Source organism: Sciurus vulgaris, assembly GCF_902686455.1.
Source record: "Sciurus vulgaris genome assembly, chromosome: 4".
Taxonomy (NCBI): domain Eukaryota; kingdom Metazoa; phylum Chordata; class Mammalia; order Rodentia; family Sciuridae; genus Sciurus; species Sciurus vulgaris.
In genome coordinates, this window is record NC_136464.1 from 60,143,591 (window position 1) to 60,160,342 (window position 16,752).

General features: G+C 32.7%; 1 protein-coding gene across 3 annotated transcripts in view; it reads left to right on the forward strand.

Annotated features, from left to right (window-relative positions):
• CTNNA3 (catenin alpha 3) overlaps positions 1 to 16,752 on the forward strand; it is a 1,874,587-nt gene that overhangs the window by 993,266 nt on the left and 864,569 nt on the right. For all 3 annotated transcript variants that reach the window (XM_079135772.1, XM_079135773.1, XM_079135774.1), the window contains exon 9: positions 1,646 to 1,798. In XM_079135772.1, the coding sequence (XP_078991898.1) occupies positions 1,646 to 1,798 (153 nt within the window). The remainder of the gene's footprint in view (positions 1 to 1,645; positions 1,799 to 16,752) is intronic.

Below are 16,752 nucleotides of genomic sequence, written 5' to 3' on the forward strand. Positions count from 1 at the left end.
TCTTGGTCATTATTTCGGTCTCTTTTTAGGTCCTACTCTTCCATCTGCATGGCACATAAATGGAAGTGCTTCTTAAGATTTCCTTCTTGGATATCTCCTTTTTGTGTGTCTCTCTAGAATTCCAACCACATCGTTGACTTGAGTACCTCCTGTATGCAGACTTTCAATGGCTTATCTCTGGTGCAGATGTTCTCTTATTTCCCAGTTACTAATATAAAGAAAAGGATAAAAGGAAAGATGGTCATAGAAAACTGTTCCTCCTCTGGGAAGTTTCTGCTACTTTTCTCTTAACATCTGAAGCTATGCAACTTCCTTCCCAGCCCCAGCCCTAATTTATGACCTCTTACCTGACTTCCTTGATGGACAGCAAACACATTATTCATTCACTTAACTTCTTCCCCTTGCCTTGTAACCTCTTAGCACTCTGAACTCTGTCCTAATAAGTGCTCAGTAAATATTAATTTGTTGCTATCAATGATTTTCCATTTTGTATGCTAAACAGACTCTTTGGGGATCTTCCTAAAGCTTTTGCGAGACCGTTAATAGAAAATTTCACAAATTTTATGAGTTCTACCATCTTGGGCAAAGGGAATTATTTCACAGAAACCTATAATTATTATGGATTTATTGTGCTATAACTATGATAGGAAGACAGTTCTTCTTAAAAATGCAGCTCTATCTTTCAACTATTTGAAACTGTATTACTGGTAATTCTCACATAATCTAAAATTAGGTTGTTTGGCTAATTTGGCTTAAAAAGTACCCTAAAACATAATTTTCACAGAAAGAAAATTATAATTTTCCTATCTGATATTTATTTATCTCTTTGTTTTATTGTATAGAGATTATTAAACTAAATCAGTGGGTTGATTAAAAAAACCTTTGGACCCATTCAATCATTGACATTGTTACTGCAATATTTCAGCATATTGTGATACTTAAAGTCTCAATACCATATAAATACAATGAATTAATTTTCCAATGTGGTTTTAAATCTCAGAAAATATCTGCTGAGTAATTATCTGATTATCATTTATAAGCTTACATGTAATCTAATTTAAAAGTACTAATTGTACCAGAATGTTATAGTTTAATAATTTAAGGTATAAGGGCAAGAACAATTAATGCAAATGGAGAAAATTGGACATCAAACTCATTTATTATTCTCCTTGCTCAATTAATCTGTTATCATCTGGCACAATTGGTGATCTAATTTGGTTTAATTACCATGAAGTCTACAATTTAGCTAATCAAAATTTATCATCCATTTCTCCAATAAGAAAACATTTTGTAATTTTGTAATTATGAAAATGCAAGATATACAAAGTTATTTGTACACATGCATAAACGTAATGATGTAATTTATTTGAGGAAAATATAGAATGTTACCCCTTATGATCTGATTTATGGGCTAAGTAGAATTTAAGAAAATTAGTGATATCTAAGAGCAAGGAAATTATTACTGTATGATTTTTTTCCACTGGACATATTGTTTGTCTAACTTTTGTAAGGGATATTCAATATTGTGCTGAATATTGGGATTTTGGAATACATATAAAATGAATTTTATAAGATTATAAGATTTGGAAATAACACAAAACTTCCTGGAAAAAAAAAATCTCTTGAATTTTTTATTTCTCCTCAGCTCCGCAAGGCTATTATAGATCATGTGTCAGACTCTTTCTTGGATACCACAGTCCCACTTTTGGTTCTCATTGAAGCTGCTAAGAATGGCCGGGAAAAGGAAATAAAAGAATACGCTGCAATATTTCATGAACACACAAGCAGGCTTGTAGAGGTAAGCGTGCTAGAATTGTAACCACTTTAAATCCAGGAGAATGAGACTCCCATTCCCCATTTACAGTTGAATTGTACCCAAATAAAAACTTGACAATGTATTACAAATGTAGCAGGGTTGTGTCTAGGTGATATGACAGTGTTTATGTCAAATAGCATGAACCGTGCCCCATTGGCTTGGAACAGAAGCGATTTATTGAGAAAGAGCTATGAAACTATACCCACTGTTGTTTTATTTTTTAATGTATATTTTGTCTGAGCTACCAAAAGAACTGAATACAGATACTTAGTTTTATGCTTATAGATATTTTCTTCCCATTCTAAGTTAAAAGTATCAAATACTTTTTCTCAGACTGTTTTACTGACTGTTTTTCTCACCACTTTTTTATGACTGTATTACTCCTTCAGTTTTTCAATACATTTTCAACTAAGTACATAACTAAAACCAAGAATGTGGGATGTATTGGGGTAGAGTGATTCATGAATAATTAAGTAGAGATAGTAGGTTGGCAAGAGATGATAAAACTATAATTCTCTGTTTAAAAACTGGAGACATGAGAATAACCCATGATTTTGGAAGCAGGATGGCATATTGCTAAAGGAGCCGTGAAGTACTTGGAGAGTCCCAAGAGACAGACAGTGGAACCTATTGTATTGTGGCCATCAATAACAGCTACAGCTTAAAAGAGAGTGAATGGAAGAATTTCTAACATAAGTAAGATGACAGTACTCACAAGACCAGGAACCAATAGTGGGAAAGGGGAAATATGATTTACGTGATTCATATATCAGAGCTGATGTTCAGTTGTCACTCATCAGTATGGCCTTTGTCAATTCTGTCAGTGCCCATGCCATACTTTTCACTAAATATCTTCACTGCCATACCTTCCTTGAACTCTGGAGTGAACTTTGTAGTGAAATATATTTTTGTGGTGTAACTTGCTTGTAAAACTTGTGAGTGGGGAAAAAGTCACCACCTGAATTGGCATCACATCTTTTGATACAACTTTCCTAACATCTTTAATCCATTGGGAAGAAAGTTTCCAATGTAGCTATCATTTGTACTATAAACTCTCCTTTTAGTCTCTCATCTCCATAAACAGAAAATGAAATAAGTAGATGTATATCTGGTTGCTAAGTTCATTTCAGCCTTAAAACTGTGCCACCTCTAACTTTGAAATTTCCTTTGAATTTCCCAGGAACTCTGTGAGACAGGGAAAGTGCTTCAATTCCATTTAGCCTTTTATGGAAGAAAGGGACAAACCCCAAACTTAATTGTAGCTGGATCAGATTTCCAGGTTTATAATTTTAGTTAATTGATTCAGTAATTTATTGTTCATCTAGTTTTATTTATTCTTTCACATACTCCTTCCTCAAATATTCATTAATATGCCCACTAGAGAATGTTCAAAGTAAAAGGATGGAGCAATGGGAACAGGTTGTAAAAGATACCAATTGTAGCATAGTCCATGATGGTTGTAAAAGTTTTGTCTAAATATACATTTTGCAAAAAGAAGCAGCACAAAATTATGAAATTAGGAAAAAAAAACAAAACCCTTTTTTTGTGAAACACGTTGAAAGTAAATTTTGGTTTCTGATGATGAAATTGCATCCTTATTTCTATTTCTGTGAAACATAAATGTCATTAAGTGCCCATTGAAAAGAGGTGCCTTGGTTGGAGATTTTATATTCTTGAGAAATCTAAAGAGATTTCTTGTATTTCATTTAAGTAAGTTTGCTCAAATCAGTTCACCTAAGAAACACTTTCTTTCATGACATATTACTAAATGACTGCTTTCAGGAGTACTTGGAAATGTGACTTTATGTTTTTAACCATAATGATGTAGATAGAGCTCAAAAACTTTGTTTTAAATGCTTAAGAATTTTGAATGTTTCTTATTTCATTTGAATATAGAAAGAATAAAAGCGTTAGAATTATGAGCTACTTGGAGTCTGTATGCTCTCCTAACACATTATAAAGAAATGATGCTAGATTTGGATTGATATCTGAGTTTGGGTCTCTAATTTTACTTAAAATGGTTTGGTCTAAGTTATGTTCAGTTTCAGTAAGTTTATACTAAATAAAAATAATCCTCAAATGTAGTGGCTTATAATAGCTATTTGCTATTATCTCTCACTAATCTGAGGGTTGACTGGGTAGAGCTGGTAGGGCTTGCCATGTGATTGCTCTTAGATATTGACTGTGGATGCCAAAGGTTCACCTAGGCTGGATATCCTTGATGGCATATTACTCAAATTGCAAGTTCACTATAAGCTGGGGGGAGAGGGGTTGTGGTTTTTGACTAGAGCACCAATACATACCCTTTCTGTGTGATTTCTGTGTCTCCCAGAACACTTGTTGGGTTCTAAGATGATAAGTTAAAATGACAAGCAAGAAGCAGAATAGAAACTGCCATTCTCTGAAGTCTTGGGTTCAGAAATGCAGAAAGATCACTTGTACTATGTTCTGTTGGTCAAAGCAACAACAGAGCCTACCCAGACATAAGGGGAGGATATTGGTGAGACTTCGACTTCAATGGAAAGAATATGTAAATACTCATGGCCATCTTGAATCTACTATACTTCTTTTATCAGGGCTTAACTTGTTTTATCTATAAAATGAAATTTTAACAAAATAATGTCTGAGGTCACTCTAAAATTGCTTTTTAAATTGAAATAATTTGGTTTTCTAGGAGATATAGAAACAGGAGAAAGTAAAAATGGTTTCTAAGTATACTGAATGTACACAGGATATTATATATATATTATATATATTAATATATAATATTATATTATATATATTATATATATATATATATATATATATATATATATATATAAATAATCTCCAGAAGAAGAAAAAAAAAAGAGTACTGCTCAGGACTCCAGGACTCTCAGGAAAATCCTTTTTGGAAAAAATTGCCTCATGAAAGCAATGGAGAAAATCACCATTAATTTACTGCAGACATTGAGACAGAAGTGTTTGTGACAGAGTCCTGGGAAACAGGAGAGCTTAAATTTATCAGATTCAGAGGACATTGTAGGTTCTTCTTGTATTGATTGCATACCAATCCCTCACCGTCCATCCCTACTAACCCTCTGCACAGACACACACATATACCCATCTTTTTGCAAACTGCATATTTGACATAGAAGGAAAGTCTTGAATTCTAAATGACTTGTCATGAGAAAGTCATAACACCTCAACTATGTTTGTCATGAGAAATCTAAAGATCAGTGAACTTGTTGAAGTAGATGTAAATGGGGAGAAGTCCATTTTAAAAGAATTCCTGTTGGATCTGTGAAGAAAAACTCCATACTGTTGAGGTAACTCTTTAAATAATGGTTATCTTGTGACTTTTACAAAAAGATAATAGAAATGGAACTAAACACAATGCAAAAAAGGAGGTGTTAAGAAATCCTATGAGAATTATTAGAAAACTAAGTGAATTTGGGGAAATGAACAGACACGAGGAGTGAAACAGCTGATAAATGGCACATTTGTATTTTCTGGTGGAGTCCTGTCTGAGTTCTCCTGCTATATTATCATGTAGTTTGGTATAATAAGATCACAGATAAAATGTTGGTTATGAAACCCCAGATAGTGCCAATAACTGGAAAACCTAGATGTTTGTTATTAATTTTATCTTAGTTATACTGAATTGAGTATTATGCAGATCTTTTCCTCCTTTGAGCATTCCATTAACTTTGTTTTTGGATCCATAGACTCATAGTGGGAATGATAACCAGAAGTCAAGAGACTGACATTTTAAAGACCATTTTAACATAGTGATTAGCAATTAGTGACAGATAAGGTCATTGAATTATGTTCCCGAGTACTTTGATTTCACCCTGATACTGACTTAGAGCATCATTTAACTCTATTGACTTCCACTAATAGTATCTATTAAACAATTATAAATATGAAATTTGTTTTTACATAAAAATATTCTGTAATTCTAGAGAATAAGGATTTTATCTTTTATCAGTTTTAGTCTCCTTTAATAGCAAAGGCTATCCAGTTAGTACTTAATAAATTCCTACTGAAGAAGAAAAATGTTATAACACCAACTAATTCTCTTTCTCTCTAATGAGTTGATTTGGGGATTCTAACAGTTGGATTTGAGATATATGACTGAGCCCAGTTATTAAGCAGAGTGTTTTCTCTTTTGCTGCTTATGGATACTTTAAAATAATTCTTCACAGTGATATTAGTAAATGCCACTCCCATTAATTTTTCAAAGCAGCTACTGTACATCCTGCTCCAGATCTCCTTTGGAAGGAGAATTGAATTGTAACAATTCAATAACATCTTTAAAGCACTTGGCCCCCTCAGAGATGCACTTTGTAACTTTAGTTTGATGTTTTAACTGTTACTCAGAAGAATGCCATAACTAATTCAATAAATGCATTATTGATTATAATGCCTATTATGTAATATTTCTACAAAATCAATTTTTAAAAATTTCACAGTTGTTATTTGATCATATTACAATTTGTCCTCTGCACCTCAATTCATGCTGAACACTACAATTGCTAACAACTAAAACAGTGAAATTCCTGGTTTACCCCATGAATTTTACCATTTTAATTATCATTAAATATGACAGTGTTAATGATCTAGGTCTGAAAATATTCTATGAATTAGGAAAATTTCTCTATGCAAAAGCCAATTTCATCAGTGCTTTGACTTACTCATCAAAAATTCATCTATCTTGATGCACCTTATTTTAGCAAGTTTCATGGGAACCTTTCATCAAAAATGAAAAAGTGGGTGGACATTTAATTATAATACTTCCCTCCAACCTACAAAGCTGATTGTTCCCACTCACAAAATGGTGAGCCAGATTTAGCAAAGCCCTGGTGCCAAGAAAGAAAGATTTAGATTTTCTTGCTGTTTGTAAGAAACACTGATTTGCTCTCAGCTCTACTATCTTTGCTTTTGGACAGAATGTTATCCAAGTTTCACACTTTACTTTTGTTGATCATCTGTTATCAAATAATGACACTTTTTATTATAAATAAATACAGCTTTTAGAGTCTCTTTTTATTCTTCCTTCTTCTCCCCCTTGGATAAACAAAAGAAAAGATAAAGAAAAAGTCCATACCTATACTTGTACACCAACCAACAACTATGCTCAGTGGACATCTTGGCAACTCTCCTGTTTTTTGTAGGGAAAGATGTTGTACCTAAGTCAGGAATACTTTTGCTAATAACAGAGCCTACAGGCATGACTGCCACTCTCTGGGTTGTAAACTGTTCAGCATCTTAATCTCCTTTCAACTAAAAGGACGTGGCTGAACATGACCTTTATAAGCCTCACCTGAATACATGGTGAGTACGTTTCCATATTTGAGAGAATTCTTTATCATTTTTCCACTTACAGTTTTTGGAATATAGAAAAAGTGTAGTGATTCAATTATAGATAAGTCAGAGACTTTCTACAGTAATATTCAAATGGAATGTTAGTGTTTTGGAATTCAGAGGAGGGAGAACTGTATGAGATAAGTTTGGGAATTCAGCCTGAAGCAGGCAATAGTTAACTTGAAGCTTGAAGACTGAGCATGAGTTGGCTTTGGAAAATACAACTCCAAGTGGAGGTAATAGCATATGAATAAAGACACAGTGTTCATTCCTGCATTCCAGGAATACAATAGAAATGAAATCTAGATAGCTAAGTTGGCAAGAGCACAAGATGGAATCAAGGCAGTTAATGAACAGCCTTGAGTATTTGGTTGCCAGGGTGAAGAGGTTCGAATTCATCTTGTAAAACTGGATTCAGGAAAAGACTTGGAGAGCATCAGTAGCTTCTCTTCAGGGAAACATCTAAAGGGAAATCACATTTTAAGAGCATCTGCACGTGGACTCTTTTGCATCTGGATATAAAAATTTTCAACCCCTGATGATTGATTCTAACCTGGGCATTTTAAAAGAACTGCATTTAAAAATCCAATTTATTATCTTGCATCAAAGAAGAATAACGCTTGTTTTAATAATGAAATTGAAAAATAAATGCTACTGTCCTAGGACTTAATGACTTTAGATCAGTGATGACCAATAGAAATGAAAGGCAATTATACAGAGTATTAAATTTGCTAGTAGCTGCCCTAAAAATGTAAGAACAGATTAATATAATTTTAATATATTGTATTTAATTCAATATACCCAAAATATTATCATTTCAACCTTGAATCATGTAAAGGTTATTAACTAGATATTTTACCTTTTTATGCTAAGACATAGAAATCTAAGATATGTTCTATATTATAGCCTATATTAATCTTGACTATCTATACTTAAGTGCTCAATAACCACATGACCAATGACTATGTATTAGACAGAGCAGATATAGATAAATGATGAACAAGTTAAGGGTAAGAGCATCTTCATTCATTCATTCAATAAATATGCTTTCAGTGCCTATAATGTGCCATATACTGTGCTAGACTCTGGGGATAATGTCCAGAGCCTTTGCTTTTGTATCTCTAGACTGACATAGTATACATTATCTGGTAAGTGTTGAATTAACAAGTAAACAAATAAATTGAATGTCCATTACTCCTACAGAAAATCTTAAAGATGGTTAACAGCATAGTTTGTTGAGTAAAATATGAAATATGGAAACAAGTTTAGATTTGAATCCTCGCTGTTTTTGGAGAAGTAACTTAGTATCTCTTGTATATATTCTGTATAGGAGACATGCTACTGTAACATGAAGATAAGAGTAGAATCCAAGGGGATAGTACATTAACTGTACCAAATGCTGCAAATGTTCAGCAAACATTAGTCTTCTCTTCCTCTGCTTAATATTTTTGTTTTTCAAAAATAATATCTGGAAAGAGATGACCTGAATCTTCAGATACCCATTACAAGTATGCAACTTCCAAATACAGATAAAACTTTTTATCAGAAACACTAACAGGCTTAAAGTTGGCATACACAAGGTCTCCTGTAGAAGTTATGTACTTAGAATTTTGATGTACTATTAACTGGTGTGTGAAACTTTTCTGAAACTAGAAATTTTTCAGTATTACTCTCTATGATAATACTGTAATAATAATATGGCTGAGAGTTAACCAGCAAACATGCTGACAATTACTGATGAATAATTGCAGCCCTGGAAGTCAAATTTTGTTTTAATCACCAGTCTGATCATGCAAGTTGGGTTTGATCTATTTATTCCTTTTAATCAGTTCCCTATTCCATTAAATTTCAAAAAAAAAAAAAAAAAACAGTTAACTTTCCTATGCTCATATATGAATACATCATCAATGAAACATGTCATGTACAACCACAAGAATGGGATCCTAAGTTATACTCCATGTAAGTAAAATATGTGAAAACACTCTCTATTGTGATGTGTATCTAAAATAACAAATTAATAAAAAACACTATAATATATCCCTACAATGTGCCATGCTTTATAGGGTTCATCCACACAGAGCCCTATTGTTTTAAACCCAGTTTTATTTTTCTTTTCTCTATTTTAAAACATGAATTCTACCTCCCCTGGAGAGGTGACTTTAGCAAATAACTAAACTTCTAGGGACTCCAGTTTCATTATCTGTGAATGGAAGATGAGGGATTAAAACAATCTTAATTCTTGTCATTCAAGGTTCTAGAAACCAGAGAGAAGAGTTGTTTTGTTTTACAAGTATAGGTAAATTGATGGTGAATTGAGGGAGCTAATTAACAAAACATTGGAGGATTGGTTATTATATAGCTTTTATAGAACAAAAATAATTAAAAAAAATAAAAAAGAAGAGAACAAAAAGAAAACAAAGGAAAAAATAAAGCATTAATATTCTGTATCATTATTATATGATGTATTCAATTGAGGTAAATCTATTGTCACTGTTTTGCTAATAAAGAAACCCCATCTCAGAGAAATTAAGTAATTTGCCAAAGATCCTGTAGTTAACAAATGTTATTTTAACAATGTTAGAGATTAAAGGGTAAAAGTTATCATAATAAATCTAAAATTAGAAACTAAGCCCATTCTTATATGTTTAATTCTTTAAACAAAATGAATAAAATGTTTCTGGACAAAAGACCTGCTATCAAGCACATCAAGCTGCAAAAGTTCTAGAAGTTGATTTAATTTTGTCTTATTCTACCTCCCCAAACTAGAGAAGCAGAAAGCTGAAATATACGTTTATGCCTGAGAAATCCTTTGGCATACAGTTATTCTTTCTAACTCTTAGGTAACTGCTCAGCCTAGTGATTAGCCCAGGATATAAGACCTAAGTGAAATCAGGCATCATTTTCTAATGAGAAAGTACAACCAGTCCATTTGTAAGTTGATTGTTTGGAACTAGGAATATATTTTGCCTGTTAATCAGTGCTATGTATACTATTTAGCTTCCTCTCTCAATCCACAAAGGTCTATTGAGTTCCTAATAGAAATGAAGACTTGGAGGGCAATTTGTTAGGAGAGTTCTTTCTCAACTAAAATACATTTAAACTTGCTCCTCCTCATCACTGAGCTCCCTCTCAAATTTGTGTAGTGAGTCCCTAAGGGAGGGACAGAAAATTCAAATGTTTAAAGTAAATTGCAGAATCAAGGAGTGAAGAGCTCTATAGGGTGTGTCTGTGATAAAGAAGAGCATATGCCTAGTCTAAAGGGATCATCCTCAACTCAACCCCAGTCAATCACTACAATGCATGAATACAGGCTTAGATTTGTAAGATATTCCAATTTCTTATAAGAACCCAGAATATGGATTTTAATGTAAAAACTTATTGACTTTAAGTGAGACAGCTAAATCAATTTAAAGCACAAATAAAGTGAAAACATAACCCTATCACTTTTACCAATAAATTATGCTTAAGACCACTGGTTTTGCAATTTCTTCTCTAGGGTGAAGTTTTTGAAAGACAAGGTTCAGCAACATGAATTTTGGTAAAAATGTAGATATGATCTGTAGGGTGCCCCATTGATGAGAATTAGGTATTGCAGCTCTGTAGTATAAAATGCAAGAAGGGAACTTAGTTTGGGGAAATGGTTCCTTCCAGTTTTCTTTCCTGTAGTGATTTTCCTTGAATGAGGAGGTAAATGGAGATCAGCTATTGGGGCCCTTGCCAAAGGATCATTCATATATATGTTAGACCTAGTTAAAACTGTAGTTTTCCACTTTATTCATGGTATCTTTCACATTTTGGTAAGTACAATTTATCTAATTTTCCTTTTGTTACTAGTGCATTTGGTTTTATGTATAAAATAAATTGACCCTTCAAAGATTATTAAGATTTCCTCTTATATTTTTATCTAAGGGTTTTGTAGTTTGATCTTTATTTGAATTTGTTTTTGCATCTGGTGTTAGGCAAAGAAAGAATAGAACTTCATTCTTTTGGATGTTGATATCCATTTATTCCAGTACCATTTATTGAAGAGATCACTCTTTTTCAATTAAAATTGCCATAAATCCATTGACTACAGATGCGAGGGCTTATTTCTGGGTCATATTCTATTTTATTTATTTTATTCCTTTATGCCCATTCTGTCTTGATTATTATAATTTTGCAAGAAGTTTTAAAATCAGAAAGCGAATCTTCTATTTTTCCTCTTTTATTTATTTATTTAATTTTTACAGACTGCATTTTGATTCATTGTACACAAATGGGGTACATCATTTTGTTTCTATGGTTGTGCATGATGTAGATTCATACCATTCGTGTAATCATACATGTACATAGGATAATGATGTCTGTCTCATTCCACCATCTTTCATACCCCCACTCCCTCTCATTTCCTTCTACATAAAGTTCCTCCATTCTTCTCTTACCCCCTACCCCTCACCCCCATTATATATCATCATCCACTTATCAGGGAAAACATTTGGCCTTTGGTTATAAGAGCTCTCTGCCTAGAATGAATTCTTTGAATTTATACATAAATTTTCAGATGAAATTGCCATTTCTTCAATAGCCATCTGGAATTTTAATGGGAATTACGTCCAATTTGTAAATCAGTGTGGGGAGTTTTGTCATCTTAACAACATTAAGTTTTCTGATTTTAAACCTGGGATGTCATTCCATTTTATTAGATCTGCTTAAATTTTTTCCACAACATTTTGTAGTTTTCAGCATAAAAGTTTTCACTTCTTTATTAAATTTATTTCCAAGATTTGTTTTTTATTTTGGATGCTATTGTAAGTGGAATTTTCTTAATTTTATTTCAGAATTTTTATTGTGGTATATAAAAATTCAATTAATATTTGTATTTTAATTTTATATCATGCCTTTCTAGTTCGGATAAATGTTTTGCTTCATTTTCAAGCCTAAATTCTCTAAAGTTATTTTTGTGTGCTTCTTTTTCATCTGTGTATCTTCATTGTTGAGGTTGCTAATTAAATTGTTCACCATTTTTAATTGGACTTTTCTATTTTCTTATTTTTGTAATGTTTAAAATTTATTTACCTATCTAGAATTCAAGTCCCTTATCATTTATATATATAGCTTTTCTTTCTAATTTTTTCAAAATACTTTTTTAGTTATAGATGGACATAATACCTTTATTTTATTTATTTATTTTTATGTGGTGCTAAGGTTTGAACCCAATACTTCACAAGTAAGAGGCAAGCACTTTACCATTGAGCTACAGCCCCAGCCCTCTTTCTAATTTTTTGATTAACTTTGATGAAGTTAAATGCATCAATATTATTATACATGGATTATGCTTTTGTGTTTTCTCTTTGTCTAATCCAGAGTTACAATTATTTCTTGTGTATTTTCCTAGGAGTTTTATAATTTTGGTTTTACATGAAGTTTATTTTCCCTTTTGAATTCATTTTTTATATGGTACAAGGTAAGGGTGAAGGTTCATTTTCATATTTATTGTATATGTATGTCCAAATATTTCAGCCTCATTTATTGAAAAAAATGATAATTTCTCCAATGAATCCTACTTGTAACTTCATCAGATATCAATTGACCTAAATGGGTTAAGTATTCCTCTGGTCCCTTGGTTCTATTTCATTATTTATATGTCTACTCTTACCAATATTAATTTTCTTTATACTTAGCTTTATTTAAAAAATTAGCTTTTTAATAAGTCTTGAAATAAGGTGTTGTAACTTCTGTTTGTTTTTCTTTTAACAAATGTTATGGCTACTCTACTTCATTTGTCTTTCTATATAAATTTGGGATGAATTCATTAATACCTACAAAATTATTGCTCAGATTGAAATTAGAATGGCATTAACATTTAAAATAGTTTACAAAGAATTGACAACAGTATTGTTCAGATGTCAACTTCACAATAAAATCCCAACCAAAAGTCCAACAAATTATTTTGAGAACACTGAAAGACTAGTTTTAAAGTTTGTTGGGACAAACAACCCCCCACCCCCACAATAGCCAACTTAGTATTAACAGAGGACAAAGTTGGAGCAGTGACCCTGCTTGAATTTAAAGACCTGTTATAAAGCTAGAGTAATAAAGACAGCATGTCATTGTGGGGGAAATAAAGGACAAGTAAGTAAATAGAATAGAGAGTCCAGAAATAGATCTCATAGTCAACTGGATCTTTAACAAAGGAACAAAGGCATTCGAGTAAAGCAAAGTCTTTTTAACAAATAGTTCTGAAGCAAGTAGACATCCAAATTTAAAAATTGAGTCTAGACACAACCTTTAAACCCCACCCAAAAGCTAAATCAAAATGGGTTGCAGACCTAAACGTAAAATGCAAAACTATAAGATTCTTAGAAGGTAACAGAAAACCTAGACGAAGTTGGGCATGTGAATGACGTTTTAGTTGAAACACCGAAACCATCATCCATGAAAGAAACAATGGATATCCCGAACTCTGCTGAAATTAAAAATATTCATTTTTCAAAAGACAATGGCAAGAATATGAGAAAATAAGTCACAGAATGGGAGAAAATATTTGCAAAAGACCTACCTGATCAAGGACTGTTTTTCAAAATACATAAAGTACTCTTAAAACTCAGCAATAGGAAAATGAACAACCCAATTTAAAAATGGACAAAAGAGTTAAAGAGACATCTAGCCAAAGAAGATAGACACAAGTCAAATAAGCATATGAAAAGCTGTTCAACATCATATGTCCTTAGGGAACTGGAAATTATAATAACAAGAAGATACTGCTATATACCCATTGGAATGACTAAAATCCAAAACACCAACAACAGTAAATGCTGGTGAGAATGCAGAGCAACAGGAGCTCTCATTCAGTGCAGGTGGGGATGCAAAATGGTACAGCCACTTTGGAAGCAGTCTGGCAGTTCTTACAAAACTAGTCATACTCTCAATGTAAGATCCAGAATCATTTTCATTGAGATTTAACAGAAGGAGTTGAAATTTTATACCTACACTGAACATTTCATGTGAACATTTTTAGCAACTTTTTTCATAATTGCCAAAACTTGGAAGCAACCAAGATGTCCTTTAGTAAATGAATGGGTAAATAAACTGAGGTATATCCAGACAATGACATGTGATTCAACACTAAAAAAAAAATGAAGCTATCAAGCTGTGAACCACCCAACATGGAGGAAACTTAAATGCATATAACTATGTGAAATAAGTCAATCTCAAAGCCTACATACTGTATGATTACAACAGTATGACATTCTGAAAAAGACAAAGCATTAGAGATTTCCAGGGTTCAGTAGAGAGGAAAGATGAGTGAGTAGAGCAAAGAAGACCTAAGCAGTGAAACTATTCTGTGTGATACTACAGTGATAGTTATGTGCTATTATCCATTTGTGAAAACCTGTAGAATATATAAGGCTAGGAGTGAACTCTTATGTACACTACGGACTTTGGATGATGATGAAGTATCACAATTCCTCAATAATAACAAATGCACCACTGTGGTGCAGGATATTGATGCTAAGGACATTTTGTGGTGGGGGGGGTACAGAAAGTATATAGAACTTTGTACTTTTCCCTCAATTTTGCTGAGAACCTAAAGCTGATCTAAAAATAAATGTAATGAATTAATCTTTTTTAAATTATTAATTACTTTATTCACCATTATATCCCAAGTTAAATAAAAACCCGATGGTGTGAAACAAGTACTAAGACAATTGTTCTCATTTTAAAATGTCTTCTTAGTGAATATTTTAATTTATTTATAATCGAAAGTTAATATTATTTCATATTTTTATATAAACACTACAGTGACAATCTCCAAGATATTAATTAGGTGGGAACTGTAGTACATCTGCTTGCTAGCAGCATGTCATATATAATATACTCCTAGAAAAACAGTTACAGTAGGACATGAACAGTCAAATTAGGAGGTTTATCTGATTTCAAAAATTCAATATTTTTTCATAACATTGGCAAGGTCCACAGCAGAAATGTTAGTAGTATCATTTTTAAAAAATATAACTTCAAGTCAGTGAAAATGCTACAGAATTGCTTTATGTACTTGGAGACATACGAATGGTCTGACATTTTTGTTTTAAAAAATTTGAAGGCTGTTAATCTCTAGATTCAAATATTTTATGTTGTCTAACTTTTCTGGGTTCCGGTTGCTGTTATATTCTGTTGCTTAGGTTTGGCATGAGGTGGTGCTGACAACTTTGAAACCTGAGATGAGCCTATGAGCTCTGTGGCAAGAAATGACAGCAGGGAGCTTTGTCAGCAGTTTTGTTTAAGAAATAGACTGTCACCATCCATTCTCCTGTGTGGAAGTCTGCACCATTGTCAGTATAAGCATTCCATTTGACCTGTGAGTTTATGCCAGTGTGTGTGTGTGTGTGTGTGTGTGTGTGTGTGTGTGTGTGTGTGTGTCAGGGTGGGGGGATCCCCTCATTGCAAATCTAATTGTAAAATTTTATGTTGTTACAAACTTTTATAAAAAGAAGAAGATAAATGAGGAAAATCATAGGAATCACTCACAATCCATCTATTGCTATTCTTCTTAAATATTGTAATGGAGCAACACATACCAGAGTATTTATTTCTCTCAGGTCCAGTGGTCTCTATTTTTGTAGTCCTGTTTTCTAAATGTCCCAGTGCACCAAAACCATGTTTCCCTGACCAACCAGCATATAATTTCTGGAATTTGTGGTCAGTCAAACATGTCATCAAGGAGCTAATAAACGATTAGACCTGAGTTATGACTGGCAGATAGCTAGGTGATGATGCATAGATCAGTTTTCCATAATTCAATGTGTGTTCAGAAATGTTCACAGCTATAAAGCTCCATGCTGAATTTAAAAAGGGCTCTTGTGGTGCAGTGAGAATGTGAACTGCAGGCAGTTTTACAGGTGCTAGAGAGGTCTCAAGGTTTGCATGGTGTTATCATTATAGAAATGCAGATTTAGCAAACTTTTTATTTGCATTAACCATTTAGTCCTAAAGAATTTTCAGCTTATTTATTGTTTCCTAAGAGTAGAAAGAATTATCTTGACCTTGTTGTTAACAGATTGAATGCCTTTTCTCTTCAAGATAGGAATACATGGGAAAAAAAAAAAAAACTAAAAAACAGTAAGGTCCAAGATGGTAAATACTTTCTAAATTTGTAAACAACATTCAAGTGATTCAAGATCAAAATGTTTGATTTAGGTTCTATTCACTGGCTTTGAGTATTATGACTTTGGGTTGGTCAAGTCCACCAGTATTTTATTTCTGTTGTGACTTTAGTTACCATTACCTTAATTTAAAAATATATTTTTCTCTTTGAAAATTCTTTCAGATTGTTGGTAAAAATAAGGAAAGTACAGAATAAGTGATTAATGGCCTCTAGTATTTACAAATCACAGTTCCTTAACACTGCATCCCCTGTTCAATGTACACATGTATATGTATAAACACAGATACATACCACAATGCATTCATTTTCAGCAGAATGTAAAGGGAAGATATTTAAAGTTGTTGGAACAAACTTTAAAGGATTGACTCTGTTGGATGAAAAATAGTTGTGTAAAATTCGATACTCATAGAAAGTCTGGATTCTCAACTTAGTCTTTCCCTACCTC